We start from the raw sequence: 10,740 nt of genomic DNA, 5'->3' as shown, positions 1-10,740 counted from the left end.
CATGTTCACTGAGGTTAATGGGGAATGCTTTTCCTTTTTTGACGCCAGTGTAAATGGATTCTAAATCCAGCTTTGTAAGCAGAAACATGGGCAGAAATGTGTCGCAAGTGATCTTACATCTATCGCTATTTTTCAGAGGCATATGTGAGATGGACGAGGCCTGCTTGAGAATGACCTGGCAATGCTATGGATGAGGCTATCAGGAACTTCTCCCATATACCGGCTATGATTGCTAGTTTAGCAAGCCTGACACAACTGCCCTCCATTTTAAAAGGGCAAACTTCTACTTTGGGAGGCAGCAAAGCTCATTTTTCTTACTCATTGGGTTTATTTCTCTTTTGCCCAGGCAACTCAGACTAGTTTTCTTGCCCCTTTCCATTGTATGGTCAGACTTTCTTGAGGAGGGGAAATTAAGAACTGTTGTACTAACAAATGGTTCAACATTCACAATCCAATCCATTGGAAGTTTACTGGAGTCAGAACTAAAAGCATCTCTACATTAAGGGAAATCAAGTTGCTTACCCGGGTTTTTTGTTTCCTCATTCTTTGGCACGATTGTTATGGGGTGCATTACATGGGTTGAGAGGGGTGACTTCGTGCTTTGAATTGAATACTTCCCCTCCCTTCACTTTTGTTGAGACAGCACCATCTAGTGGTGGAATATCCCACTTTTACCTGTCTGTTATCACTTTAAAAGTAGTTCTTTTCATACCAGGATTTCTAGGGAATACTGTAGGAGATGTCCTGGTCGTTCACAACATCATGTAACAGACCTGAAAACTTCCATGAGTGGCCAATTAAGCATGTACAATAAATCACTCGTTTAGAGGAGCTTTAAATTCCACTGAGTTCAGTGGGTCTTACTTCCAGGAAAATGTGTGCAGTGGATTCTAGCCTCAGAATCCTGAATTTGAATTGATGTCTGTTAGCATAGAGCAGCCTTCCCAAACCTGGTGTGTTGGACTACAACTCCCAGCATTCCCTAGCCAGCACAGCCAATATGATCCAACGCATCTGGGGGGTGCTGGGTTGGAGAAGGCTGCATTATGCACTACTGGGAAAAGGATATTTCGAATTCACAGCAGAAACCAAGGCAGCTACAAATGCCTGGGGAGCTAAAAGGGATATATGAAGGTAACCTTAGAATGGTGTAAGGCAGTTGCTACCATTTCTGGATACCTTGTTTAATAATCCCCCCCCCTGTAAACTTTCAATAAAACAAAAAAGAGAAAAAGGAGAAATTGTAGTTGCATAGATTTGAATCGATAAATTTCAATGCATGCATATGATATATAGATATCGACACAGAGATATAGACATGAAAATACAGCTTTCTAAGAATGATACATAAACTTTTTTTAAAAAAGCAGACCAAATGTCCATATAAGTGTCTGTTTGCAAGTGGCGTCTATATACTAGCCATTCAAATGTTGAAAGTTTTGTTAGGTCTTCCATCCATTGCATTATAAGAGGTGAATGTTTATCCTTCCAATAATTTAATATCATTTTTGGAAGGGCCCAGAGAATCCATTTGCACTGACCGTGTGTTAACTTCAGGAAGCAGTTATAATTTAAGAGGGCATGTACTTCAGTAAATATTAAAGAGTGTTCCAATATTTATGCATATAATAGCTTCCTCCACATCCCCAAATAGGCAACTATTGGCCATTGCCAAAACATATGGTTAAAAGAAGCATTAGCTGTATTACACCTCCAGCAATTAGCCAACTTAGATAAACCCTGATTAAAAAATTTCTTTGGTGATCTTAGCATTTTACCAGGGAAATATCTGAGGATGCCAGGCTAGGAGACTGGTTAAAACCACGAGTTAGTCCCAGGTTTTCCATTGAGGGATCCCATGTTTTGCAGCCACCTGGGGGTCAGAAACAGACAAGTCAAGAGGTACGGAAGAACTGAAGCCTTCATCTTCTCAAGAGAGGAGGACTCAGGAGCCTGCAAGCCTTGCTGCTTCTAAATCGCTGGAGTTTGAGCAACTGGACTTGGGTAATGTTTTCTTTCCTTTTATCTTCCCTTCAATTTGGACAGCTGCAGAATCTTACTGAAGTTTGCTAACTTTGCAAACAACAAAGGGCAACGTGAGTTCCTATAATCCATCTTCCTGCCATGTCTGTGATGGAACAATTCACATAACCTACTACTAGATAAGGATTCGTTTTTCTTTTCCTTTTTTAAAGAACTCATTAAAGAGATAGTAAAGTCTGTATGGTTTGAGTGGAAAACGCTTCCTCTTAAGGGCTTCTTTAGATTAAAGGGAAATCACATTGGCTTATCGGTGCTTTGCTTCCTGCTTCTCTTGCGCAACTGTAATGAGCTGTATTACATGGGAGGAAAGGCGTGACCATGTGGTCTGTAATTGAAAACTTACAGAATGGGACAGCGCCCTCTAGTGGGTCTTTTGTAGCACAACTTCAGCTGCACAGGTTAGGAAATCCCGAGATATTTCGGAAGAATTGGGATATCCAAGGTTGTTGTTTTTAAACAGAAAAACAGGCAAGGAGTGGGAGACGTGCAGGAAGTTCATGTCATCGTCACAATGACCTGCAAACTTCCGTGAGTGGCCAGTCACAAGCATGCTATAAATCGCTTGTTTAGAGAAGCTGTTATTTAGGATCAAGATGTAGTAAATATTTTCAATAGGATGAAATAGCAATATCAACCATCTCACATTGTCAGTATCACTGCATATTAAGAATCACTGCATATTAAGAACAGAAAGTTGTTTTTATGCTTTTAAATTTTTGTATATTTGTTTTTAATGTTCACTGTTTTTAACTTTTGTAAACCGCCCAGAGAGCTTCGGCTATGGGGCGGTATATAAATGTAATAAATAAATAAAAATAAAATAAAATACATTCACTATGGCCTATAGGTCTCCAGGCACGGGCCCCACATTTAATGACAACCCCCTTAATGTGATGAGGGATAAACTGGATCCATTGTCTTTAAACTTCTAAGGGCACAATCCTAGGCATATTTAGCCAGGGGAAAAAGGCCTACAACTCCAAGCATTTCGCAACCAGCATGGCTGGCTAGGAAATGCTGGGAGAGTTGAAGGACATTTTCCTGGTTAAACATGCATGGGAGTACACCCTAAAACTAGCAGCTGAGGGGTTGGGTGTTGATGCAGCTTGGTATGCGTGTGCTAAAACTTTTTGTCCTGTGCTGCTTTCCTGTTGACCCCCACAAGACACACACATGCACAGTGGTTGTTTGCACCTGATAGGAAATACCCCCGGACGCATCCTCTGTGCCTGTATGTTTTCCCAGGACCCGTCTATACACTGCTGCTTTGCCTACTCATTGCCTCCAGACTCCCCACCCCCCCAGCATCGATAGGACTATCCAGTGTGGACTATCCAGCCAGGAAAAATCACAGCGCCGTTGTCAGATGGCAGGAATGGTCCAAAAACCATGAAACACATTTGTTTGTTTTCTGACAACTCTGTGCAACTTTGAAAGCCTGTAGAAATGCAGCTACAGTTCATTGAATGTTCATTATTCATCATAACTGCCTTTAATATCGCCATGGTGGCCACTACTAGGCTTGTCAAACTTTTTAAAAACACTTGCGCACACAGGTTGGCAGCGGAGCTCGCCAGGCAATTGATTTAGAACTGATTTACTTTGACTGTGTGTGGTTTTTACCTAAGGAGAGGTGGGGAAATGGCTGGGTCGCTAGGATTGTGCTTTGAATAAGTAAAATCCATAATTGTGCCTCTTGTAGGATTGAAATGTGGAGTCCCTTCTCTGGATCTGGAGGAGTATTGGCCACCTGAATTCTTTTCGAGAATTATTGGAGGGAGGTCTTCGGTGCCTGGTGGACAGCCATGGCAGGTCTGTGCTGAGAATGCATTCGTCCAAGTTAAATGAGGTAGTCCAGGTGACTTCTTGGGCACTGGACCAGTGGAGCAGTGGGGTGGGGGGAAGGCACAGGACACAGGCCATCTACTCCACTGTTCACCCAATAGTTGAAACGGACAGTAAATATAGTTCATATGACATGAATAAGTGCAGACTTACAGATCTTACTGTGCCAATTTATTGTCGTTTCTGACAGGGATATGTCATGCATGCAGATTGGGCATCACAGTTGTACAACATGCAATAACATACAGACGCCTCTCCCTCGGTAGCGCCATCTTGTCTAGGGCTAACCCTTCAGGTCCTCTGGGAGTTAATGTTTCCCAATCCCCACAACACATGGTGGATTTTTACATTCGAGTGGTAATGTTTAGGGCAGGGGTGGGCCGTTTGTGGCCTCCAGGTATTTTTGGCCATTAGCCCTAGTCGGCATAGCCAATGGTGGGAATTGTAGACCAAAACATATGAAAGGCGTCAAGTTTAGGCCTTGCCAGAACGTGTGTAACCATCTTCTTTAAAATGTTTCATTTGGAGTTTGCTGATTATGGAGATCAATGAATGGAAGGTTCACTATTAATGCTGCACTTGCAGTTCTAGAGGTATACATAGCTCTACCACAGCTTTCCCCAATTGGGTGCCCTATGTTGGACTACAACTTCCATTACTCCAGCCAGCATGGGCATTGGCTGTGGATGATGGGAGTTGTGGTCAATACAGCTGGGGCAGAGAGTGCAAGGCTGAGGAAGGCCACTGTACCACCTTCTTTCAGAGGTGTGACCAGATACAAAAGAGGGCAGGGCTCCTGCAGCTTTAACTGTTGCGATGAACAGGGAATTTCACCAGGTGCTGCATGCATGCAAATGACACCTGCTGAAACTCCCTTTGCTATGCAACTGTTAAAGATACAAGAGCCCTGACCTCCTTTTCATTTTGTTACCTTATTCAGTGAACCTTCCTCCTGTTTATAGTTGTCCACTGTGCACTGCATAGAACAGGGTGTTGAACCCCTATCATCCTAAGGGCTGCATTCTGTTTTTGGATAGGCTTTCAGGGGCTGTGCTCCAGTGATGGGCAGAGCTGATGGCAAAAGTGGGTGGGGCCAGAGGCAAAAGGGGAAGGGCCAAAATACCAGAACAGTGTATTTTAGCATAAAACTCTTATTGCCAGTAACTAAGCCTTAGGAGAAGCATTTCCCAAAAGCTTGGAAACCCCCAAACAGTCTGCGATAGGGGGAAAGGGTGTGGTCAGGTGAAGTGGGTGTGGCCATCCGGAGAATCTCATAGGGCTGGATGTGAGGTTCTCCGCCCCTGATCTAGAAACTTCTAACAGCCAGATGCTCATGAGATAACCATTTAAGGCAGCGCCTACAGTTGGGCAAAACCTGCTTGGAAAAAAGGAGGCTAAGGAGAGACCTGACAGTGGTGTACAAAATTATGTATGGTGTGGAGAATGTGGATAGGGGGACATTTTTCTCCCTCTCCCATAATACTAGAACCTGGGATCATCACGTGAAACTGATTCAAGACAAATGAAAGGAAGGACTTCTTCACACAATGCATAGTTAAACTATGGAATTTGCTACCACAAGACGTAGGGATGGCCACCAGTTTGGATGGCTTTAAAAGGGGTTGAATAAATTCCTGGAGGAGAAGGCTATCAATGGCTACTAGCCCTGATGGCTATGTGCTACCTCCAGTATCCGAGGCAGTAAGGCTGTGTGCACCAGTTGCTGGGGAACATGGGTGGGAGGGTGCTATTGCACCATGTCCTGCCTTGTTGGTCCCTGGTCAACAGCTGGTTGGCCACTGTGTGAACAGTTCTGGACTAGGTGGACCCTTGGTCTGATCCAGCCTGTGGCACTTCTTATATTCTTATGTTAATGTTCTTAAAACTGTGCGTCAGGTGCTTGGCTTCTGCGTTCTTCTCCCCTCTCCTCCATGCCTCTAAATAGGTATCCATCAAATTGGGCCGTTCCCACTTCTGCGGCGGCAGTTTGATCCATGGCGACGTGGTGGTTACTGCAGCTCACTGCGTCGTGGATCTTGACCTGTAAGTTGAATTCAGCCCTCTGGCAGAGGAAAAGAAGAGTGACTTCAAATGGGCAAAGCGAGCTGCCTTGCAAACAGGTTGAGCTGCCAGCCTGGAAGAGGGTGGCAGCAGCTGACAGAATGGCCTGTATGGGCAAAATGCAAGCCTATGAAATCAACCTGTACAAAAGTAAATTTGGCTGTGAGGGGGGTGACTCATGTGTTATAATTTCAATCCACCCAATGACGACCGTTTTCTGGGCGGAAGGTGGGAGGTGCGTCCGATGTGGTGTTGGGCACATGGCTGGCAGGTGCAATCCATACCTCCTCACACATTCACTAAACAAGTGAGGAACATGGTGGTGGTGGGTCATCTGGAAAGTCTTCATGCCTGTCGCTCTACGTGCTTGGCTTTTCTTAGCTTCCTTCCTGCACCCCCCTTGCCCACTTGCTGTTTTATCATACTGAATCTGTGGTTGAACTGAGCCTTTAAATTCGGTTCTGGTCATGACCAAGGATATTTGAAGACACTTCCACGTGTTGGGGGGTGGGGGGAAGAGGGCAACCCCACCCCATTCTTTGGGCCGGGGGTGGCTGCGATGTCAGTGGGGCAGTGAATCCACTCCAGGTTTCAGTCGGAACTAGGAGCTCCTTTGGAGTTCTGACTGAAACCCGGAGTGGACTCATTTCCCCACTGACATCGGATCCACTAGCTTTCACTGTTTTGGGGTCCCACAGGTGATAAGGAGGGTAGGTCATGGATAGAGTACATGTGCTGCAGGCAGAAGGACCCAGGTTCAATCCTGGGCAGGCATCTCCAGGAAAGAGTGGCAGGACCCCTGTCTGAGATCCTGGCAAGCGACTGCCACTCTGTGTAGACCACCCTTCTCCAGGCTGGTTCCCTCCACCTGCGTTGAACGAAAACGTAGTGCTGTTCATGTCAGCCGCATCATGCATGTAACCAACTGGGTTTGCCCCAATAAGATCGCTGAGCTTCAAGATCCTCCCAGATGCAGAATGCGTTTTTTCCAACTTCAGGTTTAGCAGACTAATATGACCATGCTCTTGTCTACTCCATGATTTCTGGGACTTTTCTCAGCCTTGTTGCATTGGATGGTTTAATAAGAAATATTCAACCAGGAGCCTTCAATATGCAAAGTTCCGCTAACTAAGCCACTTTCTTTCCTTGATCTCACCTTTTCCCTGGCAGGAAAGTCGTGAAGAATCTGATTGTGACTGTTGGGGAATACAGCCTTGGAGCAATGGATGAAGGAGAACAGAACATCCCCGTCTCCCAAATCATCCTGCATCCTGCATTCAACAGATTTGGCTATATGGATTCGGATATAGCGCTGCTGTATCTGAAATACAGCGTTAAATATGGTAAGAGGAAGGCATGATCCGTAATGGCAGTTCCAGCGAAGGGGAGGTATTATGGGTTGTGGGTGTCTGACATCTTTTGTCATCTGTACTTGCACTCCAGCTGCTGAGAAAGCTCCTGGGTGGGTGGGTCTAGATGCTCTGTTAACCCTGCAGTGGCTGCACAGTGGCGCTGCGTTCTTTAAATGACGCAGCCGCTAAGTCACAGCCACATCAGGATTCTGCTCCCCCCCCCAAAAAAAACCCCTGTGTGTTTTCAAAGTGCTGATTTAGTGCGACTTTTACCTTTGCTCCGGGTTATCCAGTGGGCAAGCCAGGTCTAGAAATTAATCGGGATGGGTATGGAACTTGTAGGGACTTCCTGCACTGGGAGATGTGGTCTGGGCCTGGGCAAGAGGCTGCCTGAGGGGTGGGATGAGAGTGCTGCTGTTGTTGCTGCATGCGAAGCTAGCGGGAGGGAAAGAAGTGGTGGCTGCTGGGAGGTCAGATGCTGGGGAAGTAGCTGGGCTGAGAAGGGCTTCTGCTAAATTCCTCCCCCATTCTCCCAAGCAAGGAAGGAGAGGCAAGAATTTCTCTGTACTCCCATCCTGCCAAAGAAATGCAGGCAACGTTTTTCCCCCAAGCCTTTCCGGTTCTGGGGCAGGTTTTTCCGGCCAGATAGGCCTTGCTCCCTCCTGCCCACCTAGATTTGTCCATTCACTCTTGCAGCAGCGATGCTGCAGGTTTTTGAGCTGCTCCCCTCCTCACATGGCTTCGTTTAGACACCACCACCCCCGACTTCAAATAATGTTATTTCTTTCTTTCTACCATTTAAGCCCCATCCTTCAATGCTTAAGAGTCTTCCAGGCAGCTTACAACAATCAATAAAAATGCAATCATGTAAAACCACAACAGCATGGAAAATCTGAGTGCAGGGTTAAACCCCGAACACAGCCAAGTCAAACACTTTATAAAGGGCATAAAAAGGAATATTTTTCGTATTCCATGCCTTCCCCCCCCCACCCCCATTCAATAACCAGGGGCATCTTGTAAAGAGCAGGGATATTGGAGTACAGCATTGCCCGTCCTGGTGCCCTCCGAATATCATGGCTGGGAATGATGTGAGTTGTAGTCCAACGCTTCAGGCTGCTCTGGCATCTGGTGTTCTTGTCAGAGAAGTATTGGGTTCCTTTCTGGTTACAAAGGGTTTAGTCTACCCAATGAACTATGGTTCCTCCCTATTCTACCTGGATAGAAAATATTCAGAAGTATTCTGTGTGCTTCAAAAAATATTTTATTGAAGCGTTGCTTCACATCCATTCCCTCCTCTCTCAGGTCATGAAGTGCAGCCAATCTGTCTTCCGCACAAAGGAGATCTATTCGAAGCTGGGACGCTCTGTGTTGTGAGCGGATGGGGCAGAGTCTCTGAAGGTGAGTAAACAGCAAGCATATAATTTGGAGGAGGAGAAGGATGGTGATTCCCCCCCTATTTATTTTGCTAGAATTTTTTAAAAATTAAACATTTTATTTAATAGTATACAAAATTCATAAATATGTAGATGTTTTACATAAAATTCCAACAATAATTCTTTAATCCTTCTCACTCTGAATATTAATCTTACGTTGAACCTAATAACAAATAAGGATTTATTGCTTCATAAACTTTATTATGCCAATACAGGATTAAAAAGGCTCCATCTTTCAATAAACCTCTCACCTTTTTACTTGCTTTCCCTAATTCTCACCATATTTGTATGAGCTGCACTACATGAGCAATTTATTGCATGCTCATGATTGACTACTCACAGAAGTTTTCAGGTATGTTACATGCTGTCCTTTACATGACGCTGTCAACCTCCAGAACGTCTCCTGTACTTTTCTCCGGTAATCTCACTGTTAGCATTTTGGAGGAAGGGAGGCTTCCCTTTATTACGTGATGGTATCAATATATCTTTTTGTAAGAAGATGGGGAAAGTTACATTACATTAAAATGATAAAATACAAATAAAAGGGTTTTAAAACTTAAAATTAATGTTCCTCTTATCCATTCTAAAAAAAAAAAACGCCTGCTAAATTTAAAACTCATTTGCCATTTGAAGACACAATGAGGTCATGTGGACTAGTAGCTTGGTTAGTTCAGATGGAACAAAGGCTCCAAAGCTCCGCCGTATCTTAGAAGCTCATTGGAATTGCTCTTTCAAGTGGTTGCTAGGTTCCATCTCTCTGCAGCTGGTGCTGTGTCTGACATCCTGCAAGAAGTGGAACTGCCCATCATTGATGACAGAACCTGCAGTGAGCTCCTGAGAGCTTTGAATTTGCCTCCCGTACAGAGTTCCATGCTCTGTGCTGGCTTTCCAGATGGCGGAAGGGATGCGTGCAAGGTAGGAAGCACACCGTGGCGGATTTAAAACACATCAAAAAAGGAACAGAGTATATCCAAAAGGCAGTTTCCTGCGATTTCTAGCTGCTGCTGTATCTTCTAGTGTGTCGTTGGCAGGGTAAGAAGACACCACTTTGCAGGCGTGGATTGAGAGACTAGCTCTGGTGCCGATAAAAATGATTAAAATCTTTAATAATTCTTGTCTGTGTCTGGAATGCTCGACGTTTCGGATTAGAAATAATCCTTCTTCAGGAGCTGACACTGAAAACCTTATTCTTATATTTTAAATATTTTCTGGAGCCTTTTTCCTTCCTGAGCGTTCTGCTGAACTGCTCTAATCAAAGAGTTCTGCGGCTACGACTTGCAGCTACAATCCAGAACTCTTTGATTAGAGGCAGTATTCCTCTAATCAAATACTTGATTAGAGGAATACTGATTTGGAAATCCCTGTATTCCCGGATTTGTGATGCATTATGTGAAAGAAAAAACCCATCTAACGACACATTTGAAAAATGCACGGAGAACACTGTGCGCTTATCTAATGCGCACAAAATGCTTTCATGAATGAGGGGGCGCATCCATTAATGCACCCATTGGAAAAATGCACAGAAAAATATATCCAGATATTTTCCCTGTCAAACAATACATTAAATAGATCTGGACAGAACGGACTTGGAGGTGGAAAAACGAGGAAGATCATGGAAACAGGTTTGACAGATCTGCCTGTCCCTACTTCAAGCTTGTAGGCTCTGCTTTGCTTTTGTTTATTTACTAGAATCCCAAGATCCACCTGGTGCAAAATATGTTAATTTAGAATTAAAGAATTCTGAGCCCAGGAATTTGTGTTGAGTTCCAGAACTGAATGGCGTTCACGGTCTTTCCGCGCAGAAATCTGTTCCCAGTTAACCCCCAGGCTCCTTAATTTCAGCAGTGTAATTTAGAGCAGGATGGTGAGTCATTTTGTTGTTGCTATCGTTAAACAATTGGGAATTGCGAAATCCTTGTTGATCTTCTTGCAAGTCACCCAGAGGCCTAATAGTAATGAAAGAAAAATGGGAGTGATGTTAGCCAGGGAAGTAGGGCATCCTAAGA

General features: G+C 44.5%; 1 protein-coding gene across 1 annotated transcript in view; it reads left to right on the top strand.

Annotated features, from left to right (window-relative positions):
- Nucleotides 1-1,046: 1,046 nt before the first annotated feature.
- Nucleotides 1,047-10,740, top strand: part of OVCH1 (ovochymase 1) — a 45,646-nt gene continuing 35,952 nt past the window's right edge. Inside the window, exons 1-7 of the mRNA XM_063134534.1 lie at nt 1,047-1,134; nt 1,870-2,004; nt 3,746-3,855; nt 5,834-5,931; nt 7,120-7,292; nt 8,604-8,699; nt 9,498-9,649. Of these exons, the coding sequence (XP_062990604.1) occupies nt 1,047-1,134; nt 1,870-2,004; nt 3,746-3,855; nt 5,834-5,931; nt 7,120-7,292; nt 8,604-8,699; nt 9,498-9,649 (852 nt within the window). The remainder of the gene's footprint in view (nt 1,135-1,869; nt 2,005-3,745; nt 3,856-5,833; nt 5,932-7,119; nt 7,293-8,603; nt 8,700-9,497; nt 9,650-10,740) is intronic.

Source organism: Elgaria multicarinata, chromosome 9, assembly GCF_023053635.1.
Source record: "Elgaria multicarinata webbii isolate HBS135686 ecotype San Diego chromosome 9, rElgMul1.1.pri, whole genome shotgun sequence".
Lineage (NCBI taxonomy): Eukaryota > Metazoa > Chordata > Lepidosauria > Squamata > Anguidae > Elgaria > Elgaria multicarinata.
Note: the sequence above shows the minus strand (reverse complement) of the source record. Positions and strands in the feature narration are given on the sequence as shown.